Raw genomic sequence first — 17,309 nt, 5'->3', positions numbered from 1 at the left:
CGGGTGCTCATTGTTGTGGTTCTGTTTGCCGAGCTGGGAATTTGTGTTGCAGATGTTTTGTCCCCTGTCTAGGTGACATCCTCAGTGCTTGGGAGCCTCCTGTGAAGCACTTCCGTGATATTTCCTCCGGCATTAGACAAACCACTATAAATGCCTTCTCAGGAGCGCTTCTCAGGAGGCTCCCAAGCACTGAGGATGTCACCTCGACAGGGGACGAAACATCTGCAACACAAATTCCCAGCTCGGCGAACAGAACCACAACATGCTTGGGGAATAGAAGCTGAATGGTGGATTGCAACTATTAATTATATAAAATGGGAATTTGTATATAACTTGTTAATCCTCATTCAGAGGTTGCTATGTATCTTAGGACATTAGATCTTCTAGACTTAACAGTAGCTTATTTTAATAAACCAAACTAACAGAAGAGTAGATTTTTGGATTTCACTCACATGCAACTCCCATTCACCCCCATCCCAAACAAACTAATGGATGACTGCCTGAAGCAATGTCCATTTTCAGTCCATCATTTTGAGGCTGCTGCAGTGGTAGGAGAGGAGTAAATTGGCAAGCAGTCACACTTCATTCTGAATTTGAACATATCGAGCCAGCAGCAGAGTGGAGTACATTTGTGGAAGGTGCTGAATCCTTTAAATAGGGATCCAGGTAGCAAAGTTTTTATTCAGCACTTTAGGCTTAGGAAGATCAATAAGATGAAAAAGGAGATGGATCTCATGGAGAAAATGAGCTTGAGGCAAGACAGAAGACAAACTACAGAAAGATTGAGGATGGGGTAGAAGAGGAACCTCAGCTTTCTGGTACTGACAGTTGAACAAATTGTGAGTAAGATCGAGATGAAGGCAGCTTACAATTTGTTTCATTTAATGGAGGTGAGGCTCGAGAAGGTAAGGAAGAGGCAAGACTTGCTTTTTCATGGGTGGCCTGGTGACACTGCTGCCTCACAGTGCCAAGGACTAAGTTTGATTCCAGCCTTGGAAAACTGTGTGGAGTTTACATGTTCTCCCCGTGTCTGTATGGGTTTCAGTCATGTGCTCTGGATTCCTCCCACAGTCCAAAGATGTGCAGGCTAGGTGGATTGATCATGTTAAATTACCCCATAGTGTTCAGGCATATTGGATTTTGCTGCTCGTCGGATGCTGCCTGAACTGCTGTGCTCTTCCAGCACCACTGATCCAGAATTCAAGCATATTCATCCAGGTAGGGTAACGATGGTAAATGTGGAGTTATGGGGATAGGGTGGGATGTTCTTTGGATAGTCTGTGCAGAATGGGCCATATGGCCTCTATCAGCACTTTAGGAATTCTATGATTCCAGAAGTATTAAGCAGTTGCATTCAAGATGAGCTGGTCTTAATGCTGCTTAATGTGATCAAGCCAGACCTGGAAATAATGAGTGTAACAAACTGTATGCTGTAGAAATTCTTACCTGCATTGCTTGGTTAAGAGAATGTGATAGGTATTTTGTCAGGGACAAGTAGAATTGGAGAATATAATGGTTTTACTAGGAGTGAGGCATCAACAGTAAAGAGAAGAATGTAATGGAGCAGATAGGTAGCTGCAGCCGTGAGAAATAGAGGAGAAAGGCTAGACAGCTAGAAGTTTGAAAGTCTCATTGTAAGTGAGTGAGGTAGGTTGAATACAGAAAGAAATGCATTTAAAAGAGGGATGGAATGGGATCCTACCATCCAAAGGGAGTTTGTGGATTACAAGGAAGGGATCAGACTTTTTGATGTTGTTGTTTTGTATGAACGGAATAAACATGAAATTGCAAGATTGAAGGAGTGGCCCTGAATGTGGATCGGCAAGTTTGTAGAGTTGGAGGTAAATGGAGAGCAGTGAACACAGATTAGGGTGAGTTGAGTTGAGATGGAGGCTGAAATCATTAAGGGCTATGCCATTCAATGCAGAGACCAAGGAAAAACATCAGAGCTTATCTCTGAAAGTAAATTGACATGAGTAAGTAGAACAGAACTAAGTGATTATGCCAAGACAAGCTGCAAAGAAAGTGGTCAATGAGTAGTATGGCTTCTAATGTTATAAGCAGATGGCTATACTACCAAAAGCAGCAGCAAAGATAAGAAAATGCAGATCACAATTGACCATAACAGCATAAAGCAAAACCAATAGTCAAGGTGTTAGATAAATCTGAGGTGTCGCATTTTGCTAAGGCAAAGCAGGGTAGCACTTGTACACTTAATGGTGGGGCCTGAGGAGTGTTGCAGAACAAAGACACCTAAGTACACTGTTCCTTAAAAGTGGAGGCATATGTAGGGCAAGGTGGTGAAGAAGGCATTTGGTATGCTTACCTTTGGTGGTCAGTGCATTGAGTACAAGAGATCGCATGTCATGTTGCGGCTGTACAGGACAATGGTGAGACCACTTTTAGAATATTGTGTTTAATTCTGGTCTCCCTACTATCGGAAATAAGTTGTTAAGCTTGAAAGGATTCAGAAAAGATTTATAAGGATGTTGCCAGGATTGTAGGGTTTGAGCTAAAGGGAGAGGCTGAATAAACTGGGACTTTTTCCCTGGAGCATCGGAGGTTCAGGGGTGACCTTATAGGGGTATATAAAATTGTAATGGGCATGGATAGGGTGAATAGCCAAGGTCTTTTACCTAGGGTAGGGATTTACAAAACTAGACGACTTAGATTTAAGGTGAAGCAGAAAGATTTAAAAGGGACCCGAGTGACAACTTTTTCATATAGAGGGTGGTGTTGGAGGCTGGCACAATTATAACATTTAAAGGCATCTGGATGGATACATGAAAAGGAAAGTTTTAGAGGGATATGGGCCAAAGACTGGCAAATGGGACTGATTTAGTTTAGGAACTGGTTGGAGTAGACGAGTTGGATCAAAGGGTCTGTTTTCATGCAATTTGACTGTCATGCAATTTATTTGTGAACTCTGAATAGAGCATTTGGCATAAGCTAGTACTTAAGTTCCACATGTGGTCAGTCTTGTGGAATTGAAGATCAATAATTTCCCAGTGATTCCCCATGTAAATAATTTTCATGCTTCCATTTGATTGCTTTTGGAGAACCATTTTCAGGAACCTCATAAAAGCCTGCCTGCCTGTCGTCATTATGAAGAAATGTTGCATGGCTTTGAAAACCTAAAAAGTATCAAAATAACTAAACATTATAAAAATGAAATTTAAATAGATAAAACACAAAAGGAAATCTACTCATATAAAACTGACTTCTTTTTAATCATTTCAGGGATGGGGAGCAGAGTACCATCGTCAAGACGTTACAAGCACTCCCTGCTGGATAGAGATTCATCTGCATGGACCCTTACAATGGCTGGATAAAGTTTTAACACAGATGGGTTCACCTCACAATCCCATATCTTCAGTCTCTTAGTATGGCTCTTTATTAACTCTCTTGATCGTAAAATATAAAACTGGCAAGTTAAAACTAATGCGTAAGATGTATATGGGTTTTTCCTAGTTTTATATGGGCCATTTCTTTTAAATTATTGCATGGTTACATTTGGCTTGTTAACCTTCATATCTAATATGGTGTTCTGTCAATTATGGTCTAGCAATTTTCCATATGAAATACAAGCAACTTTTGTTAAATTAGTTGACCATGGAAAATCGAGAGATGTTTTGTCTTATTGTTGGTGATTACAATTATTCCTCAGGGTACATTTAAATGCACATATCTTAACCTTGTTAGAAACAGCTGAGAAAGAAAAAAAATACAGATGATAGGTACTCACCTGTTCATATATTTATTACAAGTTGCAATTTAAAAAAAGAGAATTCTGAATGAATTAGATTTAAGTATTAAATTATGTAACAACTTGAAATACCAATTTGATGTTTTTAAAATATAATCCTGTACATTACAGCAACTCAATCTAACAGCTCATGAAACCGCATCTGGAATATTGTAAACAGTACTGTTCACTGTACTTATGGAAGGATATTAATATGTTGTAAGCCGTACAGAGACAATTTAATACCTGGAATGAGTGGAGTGCCTTATGTGAAAAGGCGATACAGGCTAGGCTTGCATCTTCTGGAACTCTGGAAGAGTCAGAGGTGACTATATGCAAGATCCTGAGAGGACCTGACTAAGTGAATGTTGAAAGGATGTTTTTTCCACTTGTGAGAGAATCTAGAACTAGGGGTCACCATTTAAAAAAGGAATAGCCCATTTAAGACAGAGATGAGGAAATGTTTTTCTCTGAGGGTTGAGAATCTTTGGAATTTCCTTTCTGAAAAGGCAGTGAATGCAAAAGTTTTAAATATTTTGAAGGCAGAAGTATAGATTTGTGATTACCAAGAGAATAAAAGATTATCAGGGATATGCAGAAACTTAAGAGTTGAAGTTAAGGTCAGATCAGCTAAGTTCTTATTGAATGGCAGAGCAGACTTGAGGAGCCAAGTGACCTACTCTTGGTCCTTGTTCCATGTATGCTTTTGCAGCTTGTTTGCCCAAGACACAATCTTTTGCACTGATGAGCTGGGCATCCCCAATGGGGATGGAGACAGTCCTCAGGCTCCATCTCCTTCCATTAATTGTTTGCATTCATATTATTCACAACTGATTACGGTAGGAATGTGAAGCTTTGATATGATCTATTACTTGCAAGATTCATAGCTCTGTCCAAAGCTTAGTGCTTCTGCTCTTTTGCATGCATGTGATCCTGTATCATTACTTCACCAGGTTAGCAGCTTTCATTTAGGTATGCATAGTGCTACCCCTACCTTGCTTCCTGACACTCATCATTGAACCAAGGTGGTCCTCTGGCTTCTTCATAATGTAAAAAGAAATCACACAATACTGGGTTATAGACCAATAGGTTTATTTGAAAACACAAGATTTTAGAGCCTCGCTCCTAGAACATCTCCAGGACACAGGCACCAATCAACCCCACTACCCTCAGGCCGAACACTTCAACTTCCCCTCCCACTCCGCCAAGGCCATGCAAGCCCTGGGCCTCGTCCACTGTCAAATTCTAGCCACCCAATGCCTGGAGAAAGAACACCTCATCTTCTGCATCGGGACCCTCCAACCACATGGGATCAATGTTGATTTTACCAGTTTCCTGATTTCCCCTCTACCCACCTTATCCGGGACCTAACACTCCACCCCAGCACACCGCCCTCTTGAACTGTCCTACCTGTCCATCTTATTTCCCACCTATTCGCTCTACCGTCCACTCCAACCTATCACCATCACCCCCCATCGTCATCCACGTATCGCATTCCTAGTTACCTTCCTCCCAGCCCCACCCCACTTCCATTTATCTCTCAGACCCCTTCCCACTCCCCATTCCTGATGAAGAGCTTATGTTCGAAACTTCAACTCTCCTGCTCCTCGGATACTGCCTGACCGGCTGTGCTTTTCCAGCACCACACGTTTTGACTCATGAACAATGAGGATCACCTTGTGTCAGTATTACTGTTGGATGCAATCCGCAAATGGCTACAGTCCCTCAGATATAGACCAAGTCTGCTCCTGAATTCTTTCATGCCCTTTTCTTGAAGAATGTTTAATAGGAGCCGATGTTTGGATGAGAATATGTATATATCAGAAGTTCTGATGAAAAGTCACCAGACTCAAAATGTTGGCTCTGCTTTTTTTCTGCTCCAGAGATGCTGCCAGACCTGCTGAGTTTATGCAGCAATTTCTGTTTTTGTTTCAGATCTCCAGCATCTGCATTTCTTTATTTTATTTTAGTTATTAAAAACAATTGTTTCCAATACTCTCTGAAAAATTGATCCCATTGTTAGGCAGTTAGGTTATGTTACCAATTTGTGCAGACCTGAAAATTCCTAGATTTGGCAAACTAATTCATCACATTCAGATACCAGGACTCTACAAATGATAGTAATGAGAGAGGGAATAAAATAATATCACAACTCTCCACTACTGAATCCTCTCCAGAATCCATAAGACAGTATTGAGCTTGGTGATTGCATTCATATACCGTCTTAAGTAATATCTTATTAATCAGTAGTGATATACTGTTGTACAAGATGTGGGTGTGTTTGTATTGGGGCTGGGCAGATAATTAGACTCCAGCGAAGAAACATTGTGGCTTATGTCTTACTGTGAACAAACGGCACAATGATGTCTAAATTTTTATGCTAATCACATAGACTGCCTTAAGGTCTGCAGAATAATGATTCTTCCCAGGCTTCCCTGGCTGGAGTACAATTTAAGAATCACAGATTAACAGTGGAGTTTCTCATCAACACAACCAGAGGGTAGTATTAAAATGTCAGAACCTATTTCTTTGAAGTTAACAAAGAAACTAGAAATGAAAAGCTACATATCCATACTTTATTTGAAAATCAATATTCCAAAATTTGTTAAAGACCAGGCTTAATACATTGTAATTAAAATTCACCTTTTAGATCTTCAAACAAAATCACTTTTGAAGATATTTAACACATTTAATAATCTAGTAAACATACATTTCTAGAAATTCAAATGTCCTCTAACCTAATCATTTCCAATTTCAAACTGAATGAATGTAACAGTTGACTGCAGTGTTTAATATCTGCAAGGCGTCTGGGAATTAAAAATCATGCTTGCATCTGTAAAACAGCATTTGTATTCTATTTGGATGCCATAATTATTTATTTATAACAATGGAAGGCTGGCTATGTGAAGGCAAAAGAGGAAGAACCTGCTGAAAAATTGAGAGGATGATGAAGAAAAATTTTAATCCTGCAGAGCATTGTTCCTACAATGTCTGCATTGTGATTATACATGTAGTGCCTGCAGCCAACTTTACCTTTGTTAATTGAAAATAAGAGTGTGGAGGGAATGTACATCCGTAGGATTTGTAAGATGACAGCACAACCTCCATCACTTAGAAGGAGAAGAACAAATATTGAGGAACACCACCACATGGTCATTCCCCTCTTAGCCACTCACCACCTTGATTTGGAACCATATTGTTATTCCTTCACTGGGTCAAAATTTTGGAACTCCCTTCCTAACAGTACTTCCTACACATCAAGGACTAAGTAGTTCAAAATGACAATTCATCACTATCTTCAGGGCAATTTGTACAAAACTGAAAATGTGTTGCTGGAAAAGCACAGCAGGTCAGGCAGCATCCAGGGAACAGGAGAATCGACGTTTCGGGCATAAGCCCTTCTTCAGGAATGAGGAAAGTTTGTCCAGCAGGCTAAGATAAAAGGTAGGGAGGAGGGACTTGGGGGAGGGGCGTCTTCTGTGCAGAGGAGATGACCTGGGGGGTGCAGTGAGAGAGGGACTCACTGAAATCTTTGTAGAGGGAGGAAGAGAGCTTCTTCAAGGAAGGTATCCTTGTAAGAGGATTCGCAGTAGGTTGAAATCTTTGAGGAGAAAGTGAGGACGGCAGATGCTGGAGATCAGAGCTGAAAATGTGTTGCTGGCTCTGATCTCCAGCATCTGCAGTCCTCACTTTCTCCTCAAAGATTTCAACCTACTGCGAATCCTCTTACAAGGATGCCTTCCTTGAAGAAGCTCTCTTCCTCCCTCTACAAAGATTTCAGTGAGTCCCTCTCTCACTGCACCCCCCAGGTCATCTCCTCTGCACAGAAGACACCCCTCCCCCAAGTCCCTCCTCCCTACAATTTGTACAAAAACCTGGTCTAGCCAGCAATGCCCACGTTCCCTTGAACACATAGAAAAAAAATGAATAGTTCAAACCTTAAATTCTGAACAGCAGAAATCAGCTCAGATTGCAATTTGCTTTAAGACACAAACTATAGCAGTGCTTTTCTGTAACATTACAACCTTTACATATCCTTACAAACTCCACAGACTTTCCATTATACAGTATCAAACAATAAAGGTACTCTTGAAATCCTTCCACACCCTTCTGCTTTCAGAAGCCATATAGACTCTTCTTTTAAAATCTACTTGCTATTCCAACTTTTCTCATTTTTGCTTAGTCAGGATTCACTACATTTTCTACCTCCACCACAATACTTCCTCAGATGACTTCACATACAACATTACGTAAATGATAGTTTTTGTTTAGGCTGATGTACATTGATGGCGCAGGGGCAACAGCGCTTTATTTTGCACTCAGCTGCTGTATCTAATTTGAAAATGTTCAGTGACAAGACTAGGTCCTGTAATAGTAAACTGCTCCATTTTATACCATCATTCCCTCAACCTCATTTGCACAATCATCATCGAGGGTCAAATTACCAATCAGGAATATTCAAAATATCCAAGTATACCTTTAATACAGAAAAAGTCTTTCATATGGTAATATCACAATCATCACACTTAATTTTTTTTTCAAAATGGTGTTAGAAAACTCTGTTCTCACAGTAATGAAGTAAAGCAGCTGAAAACCTTCAGTGACTTACAGAGGTTTCATTAGCATCATCCTCCTGTACATTACCATCCTATTTGCAAAGAAAGCATCACATTGGTGATTCTGGAAACTGCTGCCTTTGAGCAAGGGCCTGGTTGCTCAGCAATCGTTGCTGCTGTTGTAGAAACTGGACAACTTCTGGACTTCTCAATAATGACTAAAAATAAATATAATTGCATTACTCATCAAATATTATCAAATACTATTGCAATAGAAGTTTTTTTTGTACTCTATTACAAATTTTTAAATTCAACTAGAATTTTTGTTCTGCAAACTTCCCATTCTATATTTCACAGCAAAAAACAAATTCTCCTCCCATGCTCACAACAGAAAGCTAAGCTTGAAGACCACAAATAGAAACTAAATGTTAGTGTTTCAGCCACATTTCTGATTGAACTCTTCAAACTGGGTACTCCGTAGCATTTCTGAAAGCAAAATTATTTTTGTTTAAAAGAAACAAATCAAAGCAGTGCTGGGACACAGCCTACAAACATACATACATTGTGACATATCTGTTTCTTTACTAACTGACTGATTATCATGGCAAATGGACTCTTAAAACAAGTTTCATGGATAAACTATCCAAAACATCTAGAACAGTATTTTTGATCCAGTAATGTGCACAATATATTTAAAGAATTAGCAGCACAGGCCATTCAATGGAACAGTGTAGCTTTCCATACATTATACAAACCTGCCACATTATTTCATTGCACTGTAACATTTCTTTCTATTTCTTTCTCTCTTATGTACTTAGCCAGTTTAGCCTTACATTGCATCAACAAAAGGCAAGCATAAAAAAACGAGGTGTCCAACTCCTTTCAAGGTGAGCTTGAGAACAGAGCAGCCTGATTTGATACAATAACCATCCCATTAGAACGTGTGCATTAGAATGGACAGTCTTTTGTTCGCAGTTAGACTTCCACATCAGAAATAAATAGTTATTTTTAAATTTTATTCATTCTTGTTATGTGGGCACTGCTGACTAGGCCAACATTTATTGTCATTCCCTGGAGAGGCTGATGAACTGCACTCTTGAATCATTGCAATCAATATGGTGGAGATACATTGGCAGTGCTGTTAAGGAGTGCCAAGATTTTCACTCATTCCTAATTAAAGAATATTGAAACAGTTTCAAGTCAGGATGCTTGGAGGGAATTTGCAGATGCTGGTGGTGTTCCCATATATCTGCTGTCCTTATCCTTCCAACTGGTAGAGATCACAGGATTGGATGATGCTATCAAAACAGCCTTGGTAAGTTGTTGCAGAGCAGTACGTAAATGAGACACACTGCTGCAACATTTCTCATTGGAGATGGTTATTGCCTTGTACTTGTGTTGTGCGAATGTTGGAAATGTGTTGCTGGAAAAGCGCAGCAGGTCAGGCAGCATCCAGGGAACAGGAGAATCAACGTTTCGGGCATAAGCCCTTCTTCAGGAATCATTCCTGAAGAAGGGCTTATGCCCGAAACGTCGATTCTCCTGTTCCCTGGATGCTGCCTGACCTGCTGCGCTTTTCCAGCAACACATTTCCAGCTCTGATCTCCAGCATCTGCAGACCTCACTTTCTCCTTGTGCGAATGTTACTTGCCAATTATCAGCTCTAGAAGATGTCCGTACATTTATAAATATAGACCTGCCTGTTAGTTAAGTGATGATTTTGTTCCAGATGATAGTTTCTGAAAGCATTTGCATTACCAAGGTAAAACGGTCTGTCTGTATTTGCTATGCTTATTAAGCATATAAACTGGGTACAACTCCAACCAGTGAAAAGCTTGCCCTCTGATTTCCATTGAGTTCAATCTTGGTAGGGCTCCTTAATGCCATGCCCAGTCAAATGCTGACTTGATGTTAAGCAGTCACTCTCACCTCACCTTCAGTGTTTCAGGAGCTATGTAGCTTTAGTAGAAACTAAACTGAGCATCAAAAACCAGATTATTTCTTTACAAGTGCAGCTTGATTGCATTGTCAATGGCACTTTGCACAATGTTGCTGATAAGTGAGAACAGACTAATGTTAGGTAATTGGATGATTTGTCCTTTTTTTTTGAGTACAAGACTTTCCTGAGCAATTTTCCACATTGCCAGATAGACGCTAGTGTTGTTGCTGTACTGAAACAGATTAGCTTGAGGCACAGGAAGTTCTGGACCACAGAACTTCAAGCACTTTTGCCAGGGCCCATAACTTTTACAGAATACATTGCCTAGACCCAAGTCTTCAAATCACATGATTGAAACATAGCTGAAGAACATAGCTGGGACTTCAGAAGGAGGCTGAGACTGATCACTGACTCAGCATTTCTGGCTGAAATTAGATACAAATGTTCCAGCTTTGTCTTTTGCCGGAGGGTGTGGTATGTGATTCTGGTTCTGAGGCTGTACTGCTAAAGTTTCAGCAGACAAATAGGAGAGTCCTTGTAAAAATTCAACTATCCTGCTCAACGGGAGCATATTCAATTTTCCACGGAGTTCACATCAGTTCGTCTTTAAATTTGTGGTGGTAAAACTCACAATTTCAAGCATTTATTACTGATTGGACTTTACAGACTGGGTTCACCCAACCGCAATAGATCAGCAACTGTGGCATATACAGAATGTACTGAACAGTATCTTCCATAAATGGAAAAAAAACTGAATCATATTTGAACAGAGTGGTATGACAAGGATTTATCACTTAAAAAATACAACATATATTTTCCTCAAAATAAAAGAATCAAATAATTCCTGTCTCACCAATCTCTTTTGACTTAAAACTTGCTCAAGGAGGCTTGCTTTACGACTCGTTTGATGCACTATCATACATCTCAAACGTTGTTTGGTGGCAGATGTAGGTCTTTCATCTGTATCATCCTGTTCAGAAACGAGAATACGTAAGTGCTTTACACATTAAAAAATATCACCTGCCATTAAACATCCCATTTAGTCATTGTTCCAGGTCATAATGACCTTTCACTGATCTCTTTCAAGGGAATCAATCTGTTTATCTCTTCAAAACCCGACATGACCTCTTTTTCCACAATCCTTAAAAACGCAAGTCTTCAACATATCAAAAATGAATTGGCTTCAAAGCAGTGATATTTTGCACTACAAGTTGCTGGAAGTGCAGGATTTCAATAATGTGACACTGTCCAGGAGAGGGCATGTGGGATGTGAATGAATAAAACAAGCACTGTAAACCCCTTTAATCAATTTGAAGAATTATGAAATTAACAGCATAAAGACCAAGAAGGTACTGTAAGTTAGAATCAGTGAAATCAATGTCAAATCTGGTGCAGAAAGAAAAATAAAGAGAGGAAGGATGTTTAAAACATCAACAATTAAACTTGAAGGAATGAGGCTCCACGTTTGAATTTTTAGTGCCAGAGACAATGAAATGGCAATTAATAACACCTAATGCTTTTAAAGGTTTGCTTACACTAATAATCACTGGACTGAGGTATCTGTGGTGAATATCTGACATATAAATAATGTACAAATGTGGATTTATGTAGAACCTTTCACCTTTTCGGCATATCCCAAAATACTTTACAGATAATTATGTAGTATATGGACATCTAGTTTCCATAAAAGCCTCAAACAGCATTATAATAATGACCAGATTCTTCTTTAAAATGATGTTGGTGAGGGTCAGGACACAGGGAAATGCTTTGGCTCTTATCTGAAATGGGTGCATGGCCTTTTTTTTTAACATTTACCTCAGATGGCAGACAATACCTTGGTTTATTGTCTCAGCTAAAAAGGCAAATGCATGATGTTCAATGTATACTAGTAGTATGGAAAACCACAAAAAACATTTAAACAAAGCAAACAGCTGAGTGATGCACCTCAAACAATAACATTTAGCTATTTGTATTTAACAATGCCCTTTTTCCTTATCTGAAGGTGTATATTATTTCAACATAAATAACAACAAACATCTGTGGCCTCATTTTGACTACTGAATCTGGTGCAGAACTGACTTAAAAGAAAAACTGTTCAATGTTTATTTCACAGTTATTAATGGCATGAAGAGCTGGAAATTCAATAAATCTAGTTATTTGTGGGCTGGTACAAGATGTGATGATTGTGAAAGTTGTTGGATTAGAATACAGCATTCAGAAAAGCAGCAAACACCTTTTTTTTTGTACAGTAAAAGGCAAAGTGGACCTTTTTGGTGGACTAGACAGGTGGACTGCAGCAGTTCAAGAAGGCAGATCACCACCACCACCTTCTCAAGGGGAAGCAGGAATGGGCAATAAATACTGGTCAGCCAGTGATGCTCACATTCCATCAATGAATAAAAAAAATCTTTCAAATAAAAATTATAAACTATAAATTAAGACAGGAAATAAAGAAATTAAAGCTTATTATTCAAGACTATTTGAAGTTACAGCATGCTTATGCATTTTTGTTTCAAAGTTATTGAGATTGAGAACTCATCACAATTAACAAAACCACTGGCCAAGTGTAACTCCTGGTCTGTCTGGAATATTGGGCAATACACAACAGCTGACTCAACAACCCTGAGCTGGAAGGGGTAAAGGATGGGGATATTTAACTTAATTTCTTACTCCAGTACATGCAGATAACAAGCAAAGAGTATAAAGAAAAACATGTACATTTATACAGTTTCATATATATTACATTTCATTAGCAGTCTGAAGGCACTTTACAGCCCAGCCAATAAATTACTTTAAATGTACCACAGTTTAGTGATCACAAGTTCAACTCTCACTATCGCAAGAACATGAATTCAACAAATTTGCTAATTTTAGGGCAGGAGCCACTAAAGTTTCTGTTATCATAATTAGAAGAAACAATAGAGGTACTATATATTACTGAGTGTATTCTAATGGCCAAATAGTAGGAAAGATAGAAACAAAGTTGCGGGAAGATGAAAGAAATGGAAATATTATTTAGTCGAGTTATAGAGCCATAGAGATGTACAGCACAGAAACAGACCCTCCAGTCCAACTTGTCCATGCCAGCCAGATATCCTAAATTAATCTAGTCCAATTTACCAGCATTTGGCGTATATCCCTCTAAACCCTTCCTATTCGCATACCCATCCAGACGCCTTTTAACTGTTGTAATTGTACCAGCTTCACAACTTTCTTTGGCAGCTCAGTCCATACATGCATCATCCTCTGCATGAAAAAGTTGCCCCTTAGGTCCCTTTTAAATCTTTAACCTTGAACTATGCCCTCTAGTTTTAGACTCCCCTATCCTGGGGAAAAGACCGTGGCTATTCATCCTATCTATGGTCTTCTAAACTTCTCGGAGGTCACCATTCAGCCTCCAATGCTCTCGGAAAGTAGCCCAAGACTATTCAGCCTTTCTGTATAGCTCAATCCCTCCAATCGTGGCAACATTCTTATAAATCTTTTCTGAACTCATTCAGGTTTTACAATATCTTTCCTATAGCAGAGAGACCAGAATTGAATGCAGTAATCCAAAGGTTGCTCCTGTACAGCCGCAACATGACTTCCTATCTCCTCTCCTCAATGCACTGACCAATAAAGACAAGCATACCAAATGCCTTCTTCACCACTCTGTCTACCTGTGACTCCACTTTCAAGGAACTATGAACCTGCTCCCCAAGGTATCTTTGTTCCGTTATGTGTATGAGTGATGCCCTGATTTGCCTTACCTAAACACGGCACCTCACATTTCATGATCTGTATGGGTTTCCAGAAGACTTTTGACAAGGTGTCACACAGAAGGCTGCTAAATAAGTTCAGGGCCCATGGTGTTGGGGCACTGTAATGGCATTGACAGAGGACCAGGTAACTGGTAGAAGGCAAAGAGTCAAGATAAGGGAGTTTGTTTCAGGATGGCAACTGCTGACTTGTGGAGTTCCACAGGGGTCCATGTACGGACCACAACTATTCATGTTACACATTAATAATCTGGGCTAAGGAACTAAGGGGATTGTTGCTAAGTTTGCAGATGATTGGAGGGACAAGTAGTATTCAGAAACTGCTCACAATAGTCCAAATGCAGTCTGACCAGAGACAGTATATCTCTGCTCTTGTACTTTAAACCTCTTGAAATGAATGCTACAACTGCCTTTGCCTTCTGAACTGCCAACTGAACCTGCACAGTAACCTTAAGCCCCTTTGTCCTCAGATTTCCAAAGCCTTTTGCCGTTTAGAAAACAGTCTATGCCTCTGTTCTTCCTACCAAAATTCATAACCTCATACTTTCCCACACGGTATTCCATTTGCCACTTCTTTGCCCATTCTCTTAGCTTGTCCAAGTCCATCTGCAGATTCCCACCTTCCTCATGCTACTTGTGCCTCCACCTATCTTGGTGTTCATTTGCAAATTTAGCAACAATGCCCAGAGATCTTTCATCCAAATCATTAATGAATAGCATGAATAGTTGTGGCCTCACCACTGACCCCTGTGGAACTCCACTAGTCCACTTCTGCCTCTACTAATGGTCAAAGGTCTGCACTTCAGCAAGAAACCCAGTAACCTTTCAAGAAAGAATCAGAGTGGAAATAAAACCCAAAAATAACTGTTTGCACAGCATATGTAGTTTATGCTCATATAAGTTTTGTTCCTGCTGACCATAGCCTGAACGCTCTTCTTCTTCTTGTATTTGTCCTTGTAAGTTTTGTTGCGGTGCTTTTTGCACATCCAAGGCTTCCTAGGTTTAGCCACCAGGTTGGTGGTTTCAGTACAATCCTGGTACACACATTTCCTGATCACCGTCTCGCTGTGGCCGCTTTCTTCCTCCTCTTCATCCTCCTCCTCATCATCATCATCTTCCTCATCTTCCTCTTCATCTTCTAACTCCTCCAATTCCTCTTCTTCTTCCTCCTCCTCATCATCATCATCGTCCTCTTCTTCTCCTTCTTCCTCATCCTCCTCCTCCTCCCCGTTAGCCTGCCTGGAGTTCTCTGTAGTATCAGGAGCCCGCACGGCTTCCTCTGCTCCTCTTGCCTGACTACTTTCGAAGAGAGCCGCGGCGATAACCACCGTGGTCACCTCCTGGGGGCTGGCGCTGTGAGGGGACACGCCCGTCGTCGGCGTGGTGGTGCTGGTAGCAACAGCACCCTGGCTGCTCCGATCGCGCTCGCTTTGCCCCTCACTCATCCCGAATCACACGCCGCGACCTCCGACTGTAAACAACCCCCACGGAGGCCCAGCCTCTGCACATTACTGCGCATGCCCAGACGTCTCGTCGCGCACACCACCGTGCAATGTCAGAGTTACTCCCCGCCCCCCTCCTGTACCCACCAATCAGCTACGGTGTTATTGGGATCACGTGGTATTCGCCCGACCGTGGGTGGCGGCCATCTTGGTAATGGAGAAATGCTATTTGGTTTCATTATCGTGGGATGGTCAGTTGTTGGAAGGATTTCTGCGAGGCTTTACTGTTCATCACTTATAGAAGTTTATGAAATAATGAGGGGTATAGTTAGGGTCAATGACAGTTGTCTTTTTCCTTGGATGCGGGATGCCAAAACAAGGGGGTACATTTTTAAGGTGAGGTGAAAGATTTAAAAATGACATGGGGACAATTTTTTTTTACACAGAGGGTGGTTTGCGTGTGCAATGAACTTCCCAGGGAAGTGGTGGATGTGGGTACAGTTATAACGTTTAAAAGATTTTTGGATAAGTACATGAATAGGAAAGGTTTTGAAGGATATGAGCCAGGAGCAGGCGAATGGGACTAGTTTAGTTTGGGATTACAGGGAATTCTCCTAATTTGTGATTTGTGGACTTCCATTTATAAAGCAAGTTCCTGTTCGCTGTTATACAATTCTACCCCCGACACTAGCTGAACAGCGAAACCCAACCTAAGGATCCTTTGTTTGTGAAATACAAATTCAGTGTGATCAGCTAAAACAGGAATGCAATCGGTGTTGCAAGCCTTGAAACTTAGCGTGAAACTGGGAATTGTAGTCTACGTTTAGAAGAAACTTTACTTCAATCTGGGGGGCGAATCTTGAGGACTGGACTTCCAGATAAGCATCTGATGTGGTCAGTCAGCTTGCATGCTTTCTGGTGAAGAGCTTTGTGAAAGGTACAGTGCTGTAGTCAGTGATTTTAGTGTTAAATCTACTGTATTATTTCATTAAAATATATGATTTAAAGATTTACTTAGACTGTGCTATCATTTGCATTAAATTACTTATTTTGTTTCAATATTTACTAATTTTTTTGGTGGCCTGCCCCAACCTTGTTTTTCCCATAGGCCCCATTATTTATATTCTGTTACATGGCTTTGTATGGTAACGCAACTATTACATTATAGGAGAACTATCTGTATATTTGGCATGGACTGGTTGGACCGAAGTGTCTGTTCCTGGGCTGCGTGACTCTGTGACAATGATCTTTAATTGTAGGTTCTCAGGATCTGCACTGTGTGAACCAGTGCCTGACGTAGCTCAGCACCTTCAGCATGGCAATCTGCACTTGCTGCAGGGAAATATTGAGTTCAGAAAGTGGATGGCTTCTGGTTTTTATTTCTGAACTTCTCCTATGTGCCCCTCTCTTCCAACGCCAGACCAAACAGTCAGCCTCCAGATCACAGCCATCAGCGACTGATAACTGAAAGTTAATGACAATAATGTCAGCCATCTTCATGTCTTGCTTGCAGGTGAACTTGTAATGGAGGAATGGATACCCAAGAAGCCATGATCCAGTAGCCAGTTCACCATGCAGAATATCTTTGTGTATATGGCTTTCATCCATCCAGTCATCGTGATTAAACCAGAACACACATTATTGACTTGGCAATGTTTGTACGATGTTGGAGTTAGAATAAGGGTCACTAACCACTTTGTCCATTATAGGCTTCTCTTGTAACTTTATATTTTGTCCTGTGTCTTGTTGGTTAGTTCTCCAGAACACTGCTTCTCAGGACAGTGACTGGGACATTCCTGGCTAGTTTCTTCTTGTTGCTGCCCTTGTATTTTTGGAATTTGAACCTGGTACTGGAAGGAGTACCTCAAG

The 17,309-nt window shown here is 40.4% G+C and overlaps 2 protein-coding genes across 5 annotated transcripts in view; one reads left to right on the top strand and one right to left on the bottom strand.

Moving 5' to 3' along the window:
- smad9 (SMAD family member 9) overlaps positions 1–3,491 on the top strand; it is a 29,133-nt gene extending 25,642 nt beyond the window's left edge. For all 4 annotated transcript variants that reach the window (XM_043692096.1, XM_043692095.1, XM_043692093.1 and 1 more), the window contains one exon: positions 3,241–3,491. In XM_043692096.1, the coding sequence (XP_043548031.1) occupies positions 3,241–3,384 (144 nt within the window). In that variant the 3' untranslated portion in view covers positions 3,385–3,491. The remainder of the gene's footprint in view (positions 1–3,240) is intronic.
- Positions 3,492–7,602: 4,111 nt separating this feature from the next.
- On the bottom strand, positions 7,603–15,443 carry LOC122551070 (regulatory factor X-associated protein). Its single transcript, XM_043692712.1, has 4 exons — positions 15,291–15,443; positions 14,916–15,167; positions 11,094–11,210; positions 7,603–8,519 (listed from the first exon to the last, which is right to left on the bottom strand). The coding sequence occupies exons 1-4, from the start codon at positions 15,441–15,443 to the stop codon at positions 8,412–8,414; spliced, it is 630 nt and encodes a 209-aa protein (XP_043548647.1). The 3' UTR covers positions 7,603–8,411.
- Between the last annotated feature and the right edge of the window lie 1,866 nt (positions 15,444–17,309).

The sequence above is a fragment of the Chiloscyllium plagiosum genome, chromosome 6, assembly GCF_004010195.1.
Source record: "Chiloscyllium plagiosum isolate BGI_BamShark_2017 chromosome 6, ASM401019v2, whole genome shotgun sequence".
Lineage (NCBI taxonomy): Eukaryota > Metazoa > Chordata > Chondrichthyes > Orectolobiformes > Hemiscylliidae > Chiloscyllium > Chiloscyllium plagiosum.
This window is presented reverse-complemented; position numbering and strand designations above follow the sequence as displayed.